General features: G+C 43.7%; 2 protein-coding genes across 2 annotated transcripts in view; one reads left to right on the top strand and one right to left on the bottom strand.

The window, feature by feature from the left end:
* Positions 1-18,945, top strand: part of LOC311101232 (endothelin-converting enzyme 2-like) — a 72,604-nt gene that overhangs the window by 31,059 nt on the left and 22,600 nt on the right. The window contains exons 6-8 of the mRNA XM_084142344.1: positions 358-504; positions 804-869; positions 1,897-2,085. Of these exons, the coding sequence (XP_083998470.1) occupies positions 358-504; positions 804-869; positions 1,897-2,085 (402 nt within the window). The remainder of the gene's footprint in view (positions 1-357; positions 505-803; positions 870-1,896; positions 2,086-18,945) is intronic.
* LOC311101231 (apoptosis-enhancing nuclease-like) lies at positions 4,850-6,422 on the bottom strand. Its single transcript, XM_084142343.1, has one exon. The coding sequence runs from the start codon at positions 6,291-6,293 to the stop codon at positions 5,259-5,261; it is 1,035 nt and encodes a 344-aa protein (XP_083998469.1). The 5' UTR covers positions 6,294-6,422; the 3' UTR covers positions 4,850-5,258.

Genomic DNA, 18,945 nt, shown 5'->3' with positions numbered 1-18,945 from the left:
TGTGACAAGACGCCATTTATCTGACTATACGATTTTAATATGTGTGTGTGTTCCTGGAGGTGTCATGTTGTTTTGTCTTTAATGTGCAAAGGAATAAAATGACAAATTATTAATCGGAAAGAAAATGCTATACTATACTGTAGTGATAAATCAAAATGCTCTGGGGTGAGGTTTTCCCCCTAGCATTAGTGGGGGAAAATGCAAAACTGACCCAAAAACAGCGTCTAGGGGCAACTTCATCTTATACCAATAAAAATAATAATAGATGTATCTCTGTGTCTCTGAGCTTGTCGTCCCTCTGTTTTTTGTGTGTGTGTCTGTGTGTTTTTGTGTGTGTGTGTGTGTGTGTGTTTGCAGACAGGGGGCTGGAACATCACGGGGCCCTGGGAGAAGGACAACTTTATGGAGGTGCTGAAGACAGTGTCGGGCCCCTACCGTGCACAGCCCTTCTTTACCATCGGAGTCAGCGTGGACCCCAAGAACTCCAACAGCAACGTCATCCAGGTCAGCTGCTCTGGCTCTGGCTCTTTTGAAATGAAAATACATGTACTAGCACACACACATAAACACATAGGCGCATGCATGCATAGACACACAGTGGTAAAGTGGTATGGTTCCCCTGTTGCTCTTTCCTGAGTCATAAACTAAACTGTGGGGATTCATTTGTTTGAAAAGTGATAGATATGCACATCTAATATTTTTTTAACAGGTGCCGAATATGACAGTGAATGGACTCTGCACATTGCAATTCATTCTCCCTTATGATTAGTGTGTTTGCTCACCTGTTGATGCATTTCTGCCAGGTCGACCAATCGGGGCTGTTCCTCCCCTCGCGGGACTATTACCTCAACAAGACAGCCAATGAAAAGGTGAGTAAAGTTCAGGTGGCTGGAGGGGGTGAGGTGGGGTCTTTTCCTACCTATGGCTGTCAACATGAGCTACCGTAACAAATTAACATATATTACTGTCATAATAATGGCTGGAATGGCATAAATGGAATGTATTGGATACCACCGGCCGCCTGGGATTACTGTAGAATACAACACCTTTATTATCCCAAGCTTGGGAATTTCATTTGGCATTTGAAGCTTCACAACATCATTAAAACACAAAATATCATAATGTCGTCATACATGTACTGTCTGCAGAAGATGGCTTCCCCTCCTGTTGTATCTGCATAGGCTTCCATGGAGGGGGTGGCTCACATCATCCATTATCTGTTTATCTAAACGTTGACGTGTATCTTGTTGTTCCATTCTACTTTCCCTTCCACATAGCCTGTCACAAATCTCTCTGACACATACCGGGCATATTTTACCTTAACTGACTAAGAGAATAGTAGTGGTCACTTCACAACGGACTAGAAATACTGAAACCTTCCACAGAAGATGAAGCCAGCAGCAGGTGTTTCATTTTGATTGCTCTCATTCTCTTGTGACTGTACCACACCAGAGTAGAGCCAGGAGTTTTGACTAACCAATGGTGTTTCACCAGGAAAAACTCTGGGCCCTAGTTATAGTCACTGTAGCCAGAGTTTTTTCTGATCAGGTCAGGTGGTCAAGAAAAACTCCTGACCCTACTCTAGTCTGCAGCATATCCCAGGGGTGGCCAATCCTCCTCCTGGAGACCAACTAGATGTGCAGTCTTTTGTTCCAGCCCTACTAGGACACACCAGATTCAGCTAATCAAGGTCCTAAGGAGCAGCTGATTAGAATTAGGTGTGTTAACACTAATTAGAGCAGGGCTAGAACAAAATCCAGGTGGAGGGTTTGCAATGGAAAATGAAAACAGGCATTTCTCATTGAAGAAGTTCTGGTAGTACCTGTTTTCGGACCGCTGTCTTCCATTTGGTGGTGACTGAACACGACCCTGAGCTTATCCTGTATCCCCTCCCAGGTGTTGAAGGCGTATCTGGACTACATGGTGGAGCTGAGCCTGCTGTTGGGGGGGGATAAAACCTCCACACAGAGCCAGATGCAGCAGATCCTGGACTTTGAAACGGCGCTCGCCAACATCACAGTACCCCAGGACGAACGTCGCGACGAGGAGAAGATATACCACAAGATCACCATCGCCCAGCTGCAGGTGTGTGTGCGTCTGTGGGGTGGGGGTTACAAAGAGAGAGAACATGTGGGCTTCCATGTGCAAGCAATTGCATGGACGTGAGTATGTATGAGAGAGAGAGGTACATACAGTATGTGAGGTGGATTTTTTGTGAGGTGGATTTTGTGTGGATCAGAATCCCATGCCATCCGATAAGGCTTTAAAGCCTCTCGGAGTTTACTCTTACTCAATTACAGTTTGTTCCCACTTTTTCTCCTGCGTCCATTAGTGTCAAAACATTTTTTTCTCACAGCCTCTCCCACACTGACTCACCACTACCATCTGAAACCCTGAGCCTCTTCACACTTTGTCTGTGTTTTATCCCTCCTCTGAGGACTACTCTACTCTGCCACTCCTGCAGTCCTCTTTTTTGTTTGTGAATGCTACCCTGGTTACCAAGGTGACTGTTGCTAAGCCCTTTTATCTCCACGGCAGCAACAGAACAATGGTGAAGGGAATGCAAGTGGTTGGAGGACATCGAGGAGCATTTCGTCAACAAACAGAGATAGAATGAATGGAGAGATGGTTCTCTGTTACATAGGAATTTAACTTCAGCATTTGTAGGATGGGTTGAATCAGTGAAATGGGTGGTAATGGGTAGATTGTGTTTACCACTGACATTTGAATGTAATGGCTCTAGAAAATCACAGTCTGTTAACCTTAAGTTTGCAAACACAGTCGAGTTGATGAGGCATGACTTTGAATGGCAATGCCATAGATAATTTGTTCTGTTTCTGATGGTTCTAAACACTGGATTATTACATTAACTCCAGGGTCATGTGGAATGGATTGAAACAGGGAAGGACTAGCTGTCGTTGTCTGTTGCAAAATGTTGTCTGTTGCAAAATGACCCTGTTCCCAATGACCTCTTAAATGGACCCCTAATGTTTTCTACTACAACACTGGAATACATAGACATACCGTAAAGGAATGGGAGGGAGCTACTATGATCCTATCCTTACTAGCATTGCACGTTACACCGAAACATCAGTACATGAAAAACGGTTTGGTACTAGAATTTTCAAACGTGTCTCACGTTTGAAAATGAACTAAATGTATTGAACTTTTTAGCAAAATGTATTTGCCCAAGTTTATCATAAGACATTAACAGAATGCATCAGCAAATTGTATTCCCTGCAACTTTCTGAAGAGGCAACCGTACTGGAATACCCCTATTTGTGTGTGTGCGGTGCACATATGTCTACCACTTTATGTTGCCGTTAGCGACGATAATGATAACCATCTTCAGGTAGATGGAAAGGCTTTCCCAAAAACCTTCTCAATTAAAAGTAGCCTATGCCTACCTGGCAGAATCATGATTATTTGTATAAATCCAGTAGCCATATGATTTGTGAACTCCATCACATGTGTGTTAAACATTTTACATTTGAGTAGACTGCCTTATCCAGAGCGACTTACAGTAGTGAGTGCATACATTTTCATACTTTTTTCGTACTGGTCCCCCGTGGGAATCGAACCCAAAACCCTGGTATTGCAAGTGCCATGCTCTACCAACTGGGCCAAGGACAGGATATCGCTCATCATTCGAGGTTGTGCCAGCAGGAATTAACAAGTGTAGCGAATTCGGGGGGCATTTTCTACCAAGAATGAACATACTCGCCGACCCTGTATCGACTCTCGACACGGCTGCTGTATTTAGCCTTGAATCCTTCCGACAATCCTCGTTCCTCGTAAATCTGCCATCATCATCCATAACTTTTTATTATGAAAACCCGTCTCTTTTTGTCAAACCGCTTACCCTCTTCAGGATTCAAATTTATAGAAGGGTAGCCTAAATGTGTTAAGCCTAAACACCACAGGAGTAAAAATCTTGTTTATCTCAAATAAGAGAAATGGCTTAATCTATACATTTCATATCAAGTTCACATCGAAAACGTAATGTTAATTAAGATATTTTGATTGTAGATCAATGAAGTAATTGAAGACACAGAATTGGTGGAAGATGTGAGAATGACAAATATACTCTAATTGTTTGAAATCAGTGCACATAACACACAAGCAGGACAATTAAATAGTTTATACAATGGAGCATTCAAAGACTGACATTAATTTATCAAAATGTAATTAGAAAATTCAGCTAAGGGCTTTTGTGCTCAGGGTGAATTAAGGGGAGAATACTGTTGAGGAATACACCAATTAAAAAGTATTCTGTGTATATACAGTTAAACAACACAGAGGGACAAACAATTGAACACAAATAATTACAATTATATATAATTAACTGAAAATGTTGAGCGACTGATCGCTGGCTCCATCAGAATGCCCAGCCCGTAAGGAGCAGAGGACGGGGCTGACTGAGGGACAGCCGAGCACTGGTGTCGAAGGCACGGACAGAGGCCCAGCCGGGCACAGGTGTCAACATTTACATTTACATTTTAGTCATTTAGCAGACGCTCTTATCCAGAGCGACTTACAGGAGCAATCAGGGTTAAGTGCCTTGCTCAAGGGCACATCGACAGATTTTTCACCTAGTCGGCTTGGGGATTAGAACCAGCGACCTTTCGGTTACTGGCACAACGCTCTTAACCACTAAGCTACCTGCCGACTTATCTGGAGATACTGGTGTAATTTCATGCAAGCAAGTTTTAACAAATCGTGAGTTAAAGGGATACTTCTGGATTTTATCTACTTCCCCAGAGTCCGATGAACTCGTAGATAAAAATTGTATGTCTCTGTCCAGTATGAAGGAAGTTATAGGTAGTTTTGCAAACCAATACTAACTAGTGTTAGCGCAACGGCTGGAAGTCTATGGGTATGTGCCAGTAAGCTAGCAGATACCCATAGACTTCCAGCCATTGTTCTAACTATCCAAGTAGTAAGTTAACCATGTCAAACTTGACATGCTCTACATACACACAAAGACATACGGCTGCAATACCTTAAAATAAATCCCTCGTCATTGCATTTACCCCTTCCTTTCACAGTTCACTCCCTTTCCTGATGCCATTCTTGACATTGAGCGACTTGACGTGTTGCCATGACCTTATCCCCTGTGGAAACTGTGGCTCCCAGCATGTATGTGTGCAATATTAGCTGATCAGATGAATTTAGTATCACCCTTGCCAACTTGGGACCATTTTACTTAAAACCCCTGGCCTACTTCTACCCCATCAACCCTCCTACACAGGCTTCTCTCAATGGCTGTCATTGGTCAAGTCCTCTGGCCAGTACTGGTCCTGCATGTAGTGGTTTGAGGTGGCGGGGTCTGGGAGAGTGCCTGTGTCTCGGTCCCTCATTCTCTCTTGCATATCCTGTTCCCACTCCCCCTCCACGAGTTTATACAGGTCCAAGGAAGCGAGAGCGTCCTCCACTGAACTGTGGCCCCTCCTTCCAACCTGTATTTTCCTGTTTAGGAGGCTGTTGGCCAGGATCTTGAGTGAGACACAGCGCTTTGTGGGGAAGCCAGCCAGTCGCCTGAGCAGACGCATACCACTTGTGTCCCTGATCATGTGACATGGGTGGGTGAAGTCCAAGGCCTGGAAGTCATTGTACAGAGCGTGACCGATCACCACTTTCCCATCCAGTATTCGTAGTATCTCTGTCCTAGCCTTGGGGAAGGGCAGAGCGTTCTGTAAATGGTGCCTCTGGATGCCACTCCAACGGGTCCTGTAGTCAGTCACAGCCTGGCACGGACGGATGTACTTATCGTACAGGACGTTGCCATGGTAATCCACCAGGCTGCAGCGTGCCAATTCACTAGTGCGCCCGCCTGGCCCTGTACCAACCATCTCGCAGTCCATGGCCACCACGGTGGTTGGGCTCATTGTGTGGCAGGGAGAACTACGTCCACTAGTTGGAGGGCTGGCCTCAGACACAAATCCACTGTCCACCTCCCATCGTTCACTCAGAGTGGCCCCAACCAGCTTTGTGCCTTTTGAAGTCTGCTGGTTGGCTATGCTGTTGTCCCCAGAAGCAGCTATTGGCAAACTCTCTACTGTAGGGGGCAATGGCAGTCCAAATTTAGCAACATGAGTCCATGAGTCTGTGGGTTTTAGAGTGCTATCAACTTCTAGACACGTGTCATTCTCAGGTAATTTTATATTTTTTACTCTTTGGATAGTGTCCTGCGTTTCATTGTTTTCCTCTGTCCTTTTTCTCTTATTGGAGATGTTATTCTTCTTTTGATGCTTCTTCCGTGCTCTGGCGTTCTCCACAGCACTGAGGAGCATGGCTTTCCGGGATAAATATCTGGAGTTGTTGAGAAGTCCCCAAGAATTGCGATGGGTTTTTACTTCCAATTGAAGTCCATGTTTCAGACATTTCTCTTTCCATGTAGTATCACATCTCTGCTGACACGTCCACCCGTCCCGAACACTCGACTGAACAAGGCCACGGACAGAGGCCCAGCCGGGCACAGATGTCAAGGCCACGGACAGAGGCCCAGCTGGTGGTGGACTAGTCCGTACAGGAGCGGAGGACTGATGCGGGTAGTGTGGGGTGGGACCTCCAGGTACTCCTTCAAAGTCATCTGATTGGCAGCATGTTTTTGTGCATCACTCTTCATCGATGCCACCAAATACCCAGCATACCACAGAGCATTTTCAACAACCTACTTGGCTGAACTGCATCTCGTGTTGACCCAACAAGTGTGCCTTGTTGCTGAGTTGTCACCTCGGAGCAGTACAGCCCTCCTGGCCAAATGTATCCGGAGACATAGCCATGGTGTACTAGGGAGCTATTTTTTAAAATCTCAATTATAAAATATATTTTGATTTGTTTGACACTGTTTTGGTTACTACATGATTCCATATGTGTTATTTCATAGTTTTGATGTCTTCACAATTATTCTACAATGTAGAAAATAGTAAAAATGAAGAAAAACCCTGGAATGAGTAGGTGTGTCCAAACTTTTGACTGGTACTGTATACAGAATACAGTGGGGTGTAAACAGTGCAATGAAATGCTTACTTGCAAGCTACCTCTCAACATAGCCCTTACGTCACAAGCTTGATGTAATCATTGCGTGCTAGGAATATGGGACCAAATACTAAACCTTTGACTACTTAAATACACATAAGTAAATTTGTCCAAATACTTTTGGTCCCCTAAAATGGGGGGACTATGTACAAAAAGTGCTGTAATTTCTAAACGGTTCACCCGATATGGATAAAAATACCCTCAAATTAAAGCTGACAGTCTGCACTTTGTATCACTTCAAATCCGAAGTGCTGGAGTGCAGAGTCAAAACAACAACAAAACATTTCACTATCCCAATACTTTTGGAGCTCACTGTATATTTATTGAACTCTTTGCTTCTCCTGAGATAGCCGTTGATCATGACTCTCAGTTCCATTACATTACACGAGTCATTAGACGAAGGCGTCTTCTGTACAGAGGAGTTTTGTTTAGAGCCCCGATGCTCTAAACAAAAGGTTAAAATTATACATACCTTTTTGTAGGGTTAATGTTACCCCACGGCCATATCTCCATGTTACACCACGTGTTTTCGGAAAACAGACAGAAGACAGTCGACTACCTATGCTAAAAAGCTATCTGCGTCTCCTAACACCTATGTGTAAACAGAAGATGGCCTCCACAAACATGTCACAAAAAAATACGGTTGGCTGCAACTATGTTAAAACAGTGTACAGTAAGTGTGTATTTTGCATTTTCAGTTATTTTGATGTGATTTATGTTTCTAGACCCGTACAGGAATTGAGAATCGATTCGCGTTTAGATGGAGTATTTGGCTGTTTTGACTGCCAGAGCCAATTCACACTTTAAAAATAACATTTATGGTCCATGGACTAAGGAGTAACGTTAGCCCATACAGGAATGTAGGACACGGGACTGACTGACTGCAGCTGTGGACTGGATGCTGGTAGAGGGGGTGGGAGTAGGACGAAAGGTGCCAACAAGAAGCAGGGCTGTCTCCAGCACTGGAACTGTCAGGTCCTGAAATTCCAGCAGCTTGACAAAGCCTTGGACATCAGGATCACCTGTCTCCAGTTCCTCAATGGAAGCCTTGTAATCCTGCAGTGCCAAACCAGTCTGATCGAAGAGGTACTCCAAAATGTGGTCCTCTGTAGCTCAATTGGTAGAGCATGGAGCTTGTAACGCCAGGGTAGTGGGTTCGTTCCCCGGAACCACCCATATGTAAAAATGTATGCACGCATGACTGTAAGTCGCTTTGGATAAAAGCGTCTGCTAAATGGCATATTAAATATTAAATCAGTTCCCCTAAAGGAAAAAAAACAACAAATACATGAGAATACACCGGACTGAGTATGGAATAATTCTATAATAACGTTTCACAAAGAGAAATGTGTTGCTGTTTTTATTAAATATAAAAGCTGCATTAGATTATTAATTACATTAAAATTATATTGCCATTACCAGTGTATTTGCGTGGAACAGTGTAAGGAACCATATGTTCCAACTGATGACCTTCCTACTGCCCTTGGGACATCGAAGGTATTCTGCTGCAACATAGTAGGATCCGTCCACATCCACAACCTGCCTGATCTTCTGGTTGAGTCCTGATGAGGTCAACTCCAACCTCTCCTGGTGTAACAACACCTGCACAGGATCGGTACATCCGAACATCACACCTGCGGGACAGGTACAGGATGGTAACAACAACTGCCCGAGTTACACCAGGAATGCACAATCCCTCCATCAGTGCTCAGACTGTCCACAGTCAGAATGTGGGCAATACAGCTTCACCTGCCAGAGCTTCCTGGGCATCCAGAGCAGCAGAGGATGGGCAAAGTACCTCTCCATCACCGGTACTGAGCTGCAGATGAGGGGTGGTGGAGGGGGTCCCACCACATTTTGTCAACCCTGGCAAAGTCCATCTCTGGAATCCCATTCCCCGACCACCTGAACAATGCCTTGGACACCCACTTATGGTCCACATCAGGCAAAGTGCATTGCCATCCCTTGGGAAGGCATACGTCTCTCCCTGAAATCAAAAGACAACAACATCGCCACACGAGAAATAATGTATTGATGATAAATTCCCCAAAGAACAGGTCATCATATCACATGAGACATACTATGTAGGCCTAGTACATCGTTTAAAATGTAAGTCATCATTATAAATAACTCAGCAAAAAAAGAAACAACCCTATCTTTCAAAGATAATTAGTAAAAATCCAAATAACTTCACAGATCTTCATTGTAAAGGGTTTAAACACTTTCCCATGCTTGTTCAATAAACCATAAACAATTAATGAACATGCACCTGTGGAACGGTCGTTAAGACACTAACAGCTTACAGACGATAGGCAATTAAGGTCACAGTTATGAAAACTTCGGACACTAAAGAGGCCTTTCTACTGACTCTGAAAAACACCAAAAGAAAGACGCTCATCTGCGTGAACGTGCCTTAGGCATGCTGCAAGGAGGCATGAGGACTGCAGATGTGGCCAGGGCAATAAATTGCAATGTCCGCATTGTGAGACACCTAAGACAGCGCTACAGGGAGACAGGACGGACAGCTGATCGTCCTCGCAGTGACAGACCACGTGTAACAACACCTGCACAGGATCGGTACATCCGAACATCACACCTGCGGGACAGGTACAGGATGGTAACAACAACTGCCCGAGTTACACCAGGAATGCACAATCCCTCCATCAGTGCTCAGACTGTCCACAATAGGCTGAGAGAGGCTGGACTGAGGGCTTGTAGGCCTGTTGTAAGGCAAGTCCTCACCAGACATCACCGGCAACAACGTCGCCTATGGGCACAAACCCACCGTTGGTGGACCAGACAGGACTGGCAAAAAGTGCTCTTCGCTGACGAGTCGCGGTTTTGTCTCACCAGGGGTGATGGTCGGATTCGCGTTTATCGTCGAAGGAATGAGCGTTACACCGAGCCTGTACTCTGGAGCAGGATTGATTTGGAAGTGGAGGGTCCGTCATGGTCTGGGGCGGTGTGTCACAGCATCATCGGACTGAGCTTGTTGTCATTGCAGGCAATCTCAACGCTGTGTGTTACAGGGAAGACATCCTCCTCCCTCATGTGGTACCCTTCCTGCAGGCTCATCCTGACATGACCCTCCAGCATGAAAATGCCACCACGCACAGAACGAGCAGAATGGCTGATTTCCTGCAAGACAGGAATGTCAGTGTTCTGCCATGGCCAGCGAAGAGCCCGGATCTCAATCCCATTGAGCACGTCTGGGACCTGTTGGATCGGAAGGTGAGGGCTAGGGCCATTCCCCCCAGAAATGACTGGGAACTTGCAGGTGCCTTGGTGGAAGAGTGGGGTAACGTCTCACAGCAAGAACAGGCAAATCTGGTGCAGTCCATGAGGAGGAGATGCACTGCAGTACTTAATGCAGCTGGTGGCCACACCAGATACTGACTGTTACATTTAAACGCAGTTGACAGTGAGAGGACGTTTCTTTTTTTGCTGAGTTTACTTCAAATACACCACTCAAACACATAATGAGACTCAGAGACTGAGCAGTGAGTACTATATGTAATAAACTCACTTGATACTCGTAACACCATTGGTCGCGGCACGTCTGACTCCTGTGACTCAAGCTGCTCTGCTGCCATAAGGAGCTCACCATCATCAGGCTCAGAGGCTGGAAGGGCTGAAAAGTAGAACTATTAAATAAATTAGATCAATAGATTAAACACCATCAAAAGACAATCCTTTGTTTTACTTATCTATCTCCATAAACTAAACTAAAACATCATCATTATGATATAATTCATATTAACATAATATAGAGCTTACTAGGCTAAACCTTCTGAGGAGACATGAGCTTCCTTATTGTCCTGTCGAGATTCTGGGAGGGGCGTAGTTTTCCAACCAGCAATGACCTAAGCGAGGATGTTGAGGACCTCCGTGAACCAGTGGTCTTTGCATGGCTGGGTGGTGGTGGAGGATGGCTGGATGTTGGACTTAATCCTGATAGCCTCCCAGCCCTCAGGGAAGAGCTCCATGTTTTCCTTGAAAGCCATCTCATTAGCAGCATGGTTTTTGAAATCACTCCTCGCTGGCTGAGAGGCAGATTCCAGCACATTTTCAACCACCCACTTGAAGATCTGCTCCTTATAAAGGCCAAACTGCATCGCATGCTGACCCAGCAAATGTTCCCTGCTTTCTGGGTTGCCACCTCTGAGCAGTACAGCCCTCCTGGCTGAATCCACCACATTGTCTGGAGACACAGCCCTGCTCCACGCTCTTTTAGTAGTTTTTGTCCTGTAAATCCTGGAATCCTTACAGTCCATTAAGAAGAGGTTTCCATTTGACAGTTTTCTGAAGCTGGGCTCCATGTCTGCTGTGAAAATAAAGGGGAAAGTTTGTATTTAATAAGCATAAATTATATACATTTTAATCACAGTGAGCAGACTGGATTAATAGATGGAACAGTAAAATGAAGTGTATAAACTCTAGCTACCAATATTGTCATCTGTAGCTACTTGCTAAAGCACATTTCTACCACAAACCCACACACAGACACACCATTATAAGCAAGTGCATAGGATATCGCTCGTGCCTTTTTAATTCATAATTAAGACAAACAGGTTTCCATCAAGAATTTCCCTGTATTTAGTGCCATCAATCATTCCTTCAATTCTGACCAGTTTCCCAGTCCCTGCCAATGAAAAACATCCCCACAGCATGATGCTGCCACCACCATGCTTCAATGTGGGGATGGTGTTCTCAGGGTGATGAGAGGTGTTGGGTTTGCGCTAGACATAGCGTTTTCCTTCATGGCCAAAATGCTCAATTTTAGTCTCATCTGACCAGAGTACCTTCTTCCATATGTTTGGGGAGTCTCCCACATGCCTTTTGGCGAACGTGTTTGCTTATTTTTTTCTTTAAGCAATGGCTTTTTTCTGGCGACTCTTCCGTAAAGCCCAGCTCTGTGGAGTGTACAGCTTAAAGTGGTCCTATGGACAGATACTCCAATCTCCGCTGTGGAGCTTTGCAGCTCCTTCAGGGTTATCTTTGGTCTCTTTGTTGCCTCTCTGATTAATGCCCTCCTTGAGTTTTTGTGGTGCCATATTCTTTCAATTTTTTTTATAATGGATTTAATTGTGCTCCGTGGGATGTTCAAAGTTTCTGATATTTTTTTATAACCCAACCCTGATCTGTACTTCTCCACAACATTGTCCCTGACCTGTTTGGAGAGCTCCTTGGTCTTCAAGGTGCCGCTTGCTTGGTGGTGCCCCTTGCTTAGTGGTGTTGCAGACTCTGGGGCCTTTCAGAACAGGTGTGTATATATACTGAGATCATGTGACAGATCATGTGACACTTAGATTGCACACAGGTGGACTTTATTTAACTAATATTGTGACTTCTGAAGGTAATTGGTTGCACCAGATCTTATTTAGGGGCTTCATAGCAAAGGGGGTGAATACATATGCATGCACCACTTTTCCGTTATTTTTTTTTTTTGAATTTCTTGAAACAAGTAATTTTTTCACCAATTTGGACTATTTTGTGTATGTCCATTACATGAAATCCAAATAAAAATCAATTTAAATTACAGGTTGTAACGCAACAAAATAGGAAAAACGGCAAGGAGGATTAATACTTTTGCAAGGCACTGTAAAACCCTCACAAACTTTTACAGATTCACAATTGAGAGCATCCTGTTGGGCTGTATCACCACCTGGCTAGACGGTACACTGTCCTTCTCTCAGCACATATCAAAGCTGGAGGCTAAGGTTAAATCTAGACTTGGTTTCCACTATCGTAATCGCTCCTCTTTCACCCCAGCTGCCAAACTAACCCTGATTCAGCTGACCATCCTACCCATGCTAGATTACAGAGATGTAATTTATAGATCGGCAGGTAAGAGCGCTCTCAACTGGCTAGATGTTCTTTACCATTCGGCCATCAGATTTGCCACCAATGCTCCTTATAGGACACATCACTGCACTCTATACTCCTCTGTGAACTGGTCATCTCTCTATACCCGTCGAATAATATTTCATGTTGCTAAAACGCTGTCAGTTCCACTTTAAGTACCTTTAATGTCATTGTTTTCAATTAAAATGTTCAAAAAGAAACAAAACTTCCTAGCAAGAGCAATTTCTCAAGCAAGAATTTATCTAGGACTGTCTGGGAGTGGGGAGAGGGAAACTGAAAACTAGCTGTTATTGGCAGAGAGGTTTGGAACTCTTTAGTATTGGTCTATTAACTAATTTACTGGTGATGTCACCAGGCTGGCCAAAAAAAAAAGGGCAGTATCATTTTAGGAGTATTTATTCCAACCTCAAAGTGTGGAAATATATATAAAACACAGGAAAATCACATCTTTGACTGCACTAGGCCTTTAAGAAAAAGTGAGATTTAGAGAGCGAAAGGATAAAAAAGAAAATATCAGTCTTTCTCCCCGCTTTTTTTTTTTTGCCGTGGCATCGAGTATTAGGGCAGTGGCGGTCATGAAAATGTGTCAGCTGGTAACTGTCATGCAAATAACTGCCGGACTCACGGAATCCAGGCTCTGTCGTAGCCGGCCGCGACCGGGAGACCCATGGGGCGGCGCACAATTGGCCCAGCGTCGTCCAGGGTAGGGGAGGGAATGGCCGGCAGGGATGTAGCTCAGTTGGTAGAGCATGGCGTTTGCAACGCCAGGGTTGTGGGTTCGATTTCCACGGGGGGCCAGTATGAAAAAAAAAATAATAATGTATGCACTCACTAACTGTAAGTCGCTCTGGATAAGAGCGTCTGCTAAATGACTAAAATGTAAATGTAAATGTAATTGACCGTTAATTAACATAAACACGTTTAGCATCTCCGGGCTTCCACTCATAGCCTACAAGCCACTGACGCAGAACTTTGAAACATCTATATTTAAAAAAGTAAAATAAATCAATTTAATATAGCCAACACCATCACAATAAATCCATTATTTATTTTAGGCAGGTCTAAAGAAATATTATGATATGAAGAAGAACAGAATAGCATATTCTGAGTCGTCCTTATGTTATAGGCCCTGATCTGGCTATGTTATATGGCTGTGGGCTACACTAGTTCATTTTGGCAGACAAGATTTGCTTATAATTCCCATGGCATTATTTTATAGTACGAAGAACACAACTGAACATAGCTGAATAAAATGGAAATTATATTTTCCCCAAACAATTTCCGAGGCAGTGCGCACATATTCTGTTTTGAGCGGTTAACAAAGTGATATTTTGAAACAGGTCATCCTATATGGTTAACTTAGTTATTTATGCAACTTTAGTTGTGGTAAACGTTACGCTATGTTTTGATACAAAAAAAATTATGCACGCATGACTGTAAGTCGCTTTGGATAAAAGCGTCTGCTAAATGGCATATTAAAAAAAGTTGCATGAAAAGCATGTGCTCTGCTCTGTTTCTTGCACACACTTCATCAATCTCTCATTCACAATTTGACAAGCCCTTGATAATATTCTCACCCATCAGACTATTCTCAATTTAATCTGGTCTTTACATATAGCCTACTAATATACACTACATTACCATAAGTATGTGGACACCTGCTCGTCGAACATCTTATTCCAAAATCATGGGCATTAATATAGTTGCTGCTATAAAAGCCTCCACTCGTCTGGGAAGGCTTTCCACTAGATGTTGTAACATTGCTGCGGGAATTTGCTTCCATTCAGCCACAAGCATTAGTGAGTTGGGCACTGATGTTAGTCGATTAGGCCTGGCTCGCTGTCGGCGTTCCAATTCATCCCAAAGGTGTTCGATGAGGTTGAGGACAGGGCCCTGTGCAGGCCAGTCAAGTTCTTCCACACCGATCTCGACAAACCATTTCTGTATGGACCTCGTTTTGTGCGTGGGGGCATTGTCATGCTGAAACAGGAAAGGAACTTCCCCAAACTGTCAGAATCATCTAGAATGTCATTGTATGCTGTAGCGTTAAGATTTCCCTTCACTGGAACTAAGGGGCCTAGCCCGAATCATGAAAAACAGCCCCAGACCATTATTCCTCCTCCACCAAACTTTGCAGTTGGCACTATGCATTGGGCAGATAGTTCTCCTGGCATCCGCCAAACCCAGATTTGTCCGTCGGACTGCCAGATGGTGAAGCGTGATTCATCACTCCAGAGAACGCGTTTTCGCTGCTACAGAGTCCAATGGCGGTGAGCATTACACCACTCCACCCGACGCTTGGCATTGCACATGGTGATCTTAGGCTTGTGTGTGGCTGCTCGGCCATGGAAACCCATTTCATGAAGCTCCCGACGAACAGTTATTGTGCTGACGTTGCTTCCAGAGGCAGTTTGTAACTCGGTAGTTACTTGCTTCAGCACTCGGCGGTCCTGTTCTGTGAGCGTGTTTGGCCTACCACTTCGCGGCTGAGCCGTTGTTGCTCTTAGACGTTTCCACTTCACAATAACAGCACTTACAGTTGACCGGGGCAGCTCTAGCAGGACAGAAATGTGATGAACTGACTTGTTGAGCTCTTCAGTAAGGCCATTCTACTGCCAATGTTTGTCTATGGAGATTGCATGGCTGTGTGCTCGATTTTATACACCTGTCAGCAACGGGTGTGACTGAAATAGCTGAATCCACTAATTTGAAGGGGTGTCTACATACTTTTGTGTATATATAGTGCATGTGTGGAATTATTCTTTATTCAGAATGGGCCATTATATCATGCACCTATCGGAACAGGGGGAAAAAAAAGACATGTCATCCGTATGCACTTGAATAGCGAATGGAGGATGCTTTTCCCACAGTTCATTTTCATGCCAGCCAGGTAGGCAATGTGCTTTATATTAGAAAAGTTGAGAAATAAATATAGTAGGCCTAGCCTATAGAAAGCTAATGGGATCCTCCTCTTTTTAATATAGGCCATCAAAACTCTGTTTTCTCACGTAATTGCATAGCATAGCCTATAGAAATGTTGTCAACATGGGTTTATAGGAACACTTATTTCATTCCATGCATCAACCAGCTGTGAGAAGCTGGCTCTCACTGGGCAACAGGTGGTCCTATAACACTCAAACTCTGAATGCCAGGGCTCTCATGAAGTGTTTAATTTCATTTTCGATTGCATTTGCATTGATGTCATAGTGATTTAAAGGGACAATAGAGCGCTGAGAATCAGGCCATTAGCGACTGGCCTTTAGCAAGTTTGGTAGGCCACTAATGAACATAAGCGGCATCAGAGAGCAGTTTTGGAGATGCTTAGTTACGGTCACATGGAATTTGACTGCGGTCATGACTCGTGACTACCGGTGTGGCTGTAATATATCGGTATCAAATCACATTTTTATTTGTCACATACAGTTGAAGTCGGAAGTTTACATACACCTTAGCCAAATACATTTAAACTCAGTTTTTCACAATTCCTGACATTTAATTCTAGTAAAAATTCCCTGTTTTAGGTCAGTTAGGATCACCACTTTATTTTAAGAATGTGAAATGTCAGAATAATAGTAGAGAGTGATTTATTTCAGCTTTTGTTTCTTTCATCACATTCCCAGTGGGTCAGAAGTTTACATACAGTCAATTAGTATTGGGTAGCATTGCCTTTAAATTGTTTAACTTGGGTCAAACGTTTCGGGTAGCCTTCCACAAGCTTCCCACAATAAGTTGGGTGAATTTTGGCCCATTCCTCCTGACAGAGCTGGTGTAACTGAGTCAGGTTTGTAGGCCTCCTTGCTCGCACACGCTTTTTCAGTTCTGCCCACACATTTTCTATAGGATTGAGGTCAGGGCTTTGTGATGGCCACTCCAATACCTTGACTTTGTTGTCCTTAAGCCATTTTGCCACAACTTTGGAAGTATGCTTGGGGTCATTGTCCACTTGGAAGACGCATTTGCGACCAAGCTTTAACTTCCTGACTGATGTCTTGAGATGTTGCTTCAATATATCCACATAATTTTCCTTCCTCATGATGCCATCTATTTTGTGAAGTGCACCAGTCCCTCCTGCAGCAAAGCACCCCAACAGCATGATGCTGCCACCCCTGTGCTTCACGGTTGGGATGGTATTCTTCGGCTTGCAAGCACCCCCTTTTTCCTCCAAACACAACGATGATCATTATGGACAAACAGTTCTATTTTTGTTTCATCAGACCAGAGGACATTTCTCCAAAAAGTACGATCTTTGTCCCCATGTGCAGTTGCAAACCGTAGTCTGGCTTTTTTATGGCAGTTTTGGAGCAGTGGCTTCTTCCTTGCTGAGCGGCCTTTCAGGTTATGTCGATATAGGACTCATTTTACTGTGGATATAGATACTTTTGTACCTGTTTCCTCCAGCATCTTCACAAGGTCCTTTGCTGTTGTTCTGGGATTGATTTGCACTTTTCGCACCAAAGTACGTTCATCTCTAGGAGACAGAACGCGTCTCCTTCCAGAGCGGTATGACGGCAGCGTGGTCCCATGGTGTTTATACTTGTGTTCTATTGTTTGTACAGATGAACGTGGTACCTTCAGGCATTTGGAAATTGCTCCCAAGGATGAACCAGACTTTTTTTTTCTGAGGTCTTAGCTGATTTCTTTTGATTTTTTCCATGATGTAAAGCAAAGAGGCACTGAGTTTGAAGGTAGGCCTTGAAATACATCCACAGGTACACCTCCAATTGACTCAAATGATGTCAATTAGCCTATCAGAAGCTTCTAAAGCCATGACATCATTTTCTGGAATTTTCCAAGCTGTTTAAAGGCACAGTCAACTTAGTGCATGTAAACTTCTGACGCACTGGAATTGTGATACAGTGAATTATAAGTGAAATAATCTGTCTGTAAACAATTGTTGGAAAAATTACTTGTGTCATGCACAAAGTAGATGTCCTAACCGACTTGCCAAAACTATAGTTTGTTAACAAGAAATTTGTGGAGTGGTTGAAAAACAAGTTTTAATGACTCCAACCTAAGTGTATGTAAACTTCCGACTTCAACTATACATATGAGATGAGTAGTGCAAGATATGTAAACATTATTAAAGTGACTGCAAACATTATTAAAGTGACTAGTGTTCCATTTCTTAAAGTGGCCAGTGATTTCAATAGGCAGCAGCAGCCTCTAATGTGCTAGTGATGGCTATTTAACAGTCTGATGGCCTTGAGATAGAAGCTGTTTTTCATTCTCTCGGTCCCAGCTTTGATGCACCTGTACTGACCTTGCCTTCTGGATGATAGCGGGGTGAACAGGCAGTGGCTCGGATGGTTGATGTCCTTAATGATCTTTTTGGCCTTCCTGTGACATCGGGTGCTGTATGTGTCTTGGAGGGCGGGTAGTTTGCCCTCGATAATGCGTTCGGCAGATCGCACCACCCTCTGGAGAGCCCTGCGGTTGCGGGCGGTGCAGTTGCCGTACCAGGTGGTGATAAAGCCCGACAGGATGCTCTCAATTGTGTATCTGTAAAAGTTTGTGAGGGTTTTACAGTGCCTTGCAAAAGTATTCATCCCCTTGGCTTTTTTTCTATTTTGTTGCATTACAACCTGTAATTTAAATGGATTTTTATTTGGATTTCATGTAATGGACATACACAAAATAGTCCAAATTGGTGAAGTGAAATTTAAAAAATAACTTGTCTCAACAAATTCTAAAAAATCTATAATGGAAAAGTGGTGCGTGCATATGTATTCACCCCCTTTGCTATGAAGCCCCTAAATAAGATATGGTGCAACCAATTACCTTCAGAAGTCACATAATTAGTTATATAAAGTCCACCTGTGTGCAATCTAAGTGTCACATGATCTGTCACATGATCTCAGTATATATACACACCTGTTCTGAAAGGCCCCAGAGTCTGCAACACCACTAAGCAAGGGGCACTACCAAGCAAGCAGCACCATGAAGACCAAGGAGCTCTCCAAACAGGTCAGGGACAAAGTTATGGAGAAGTAAAAAAAAGAAAAAAAAGTATAGATCAGGGTTGGGTTATGAAAAAATATC

The sequence above is a fragment of the Coregonus lavaretus genome (assembly GCF_964263955.1).
Source record: "Coregonus lavaretus genome assembly, chromosome: 26".
NCBI classification, from domain to species: Eukaryota; Metazoa; Chordata; class Actinopteri; order Salmoniformes; family Salmonidae; genus Coregonus; species Coregonus lavaretus.
Note: the sequence above shows the minus strand (reverse complement) of the source record. Positions and strands in the feature narration are given on the sequence as shown.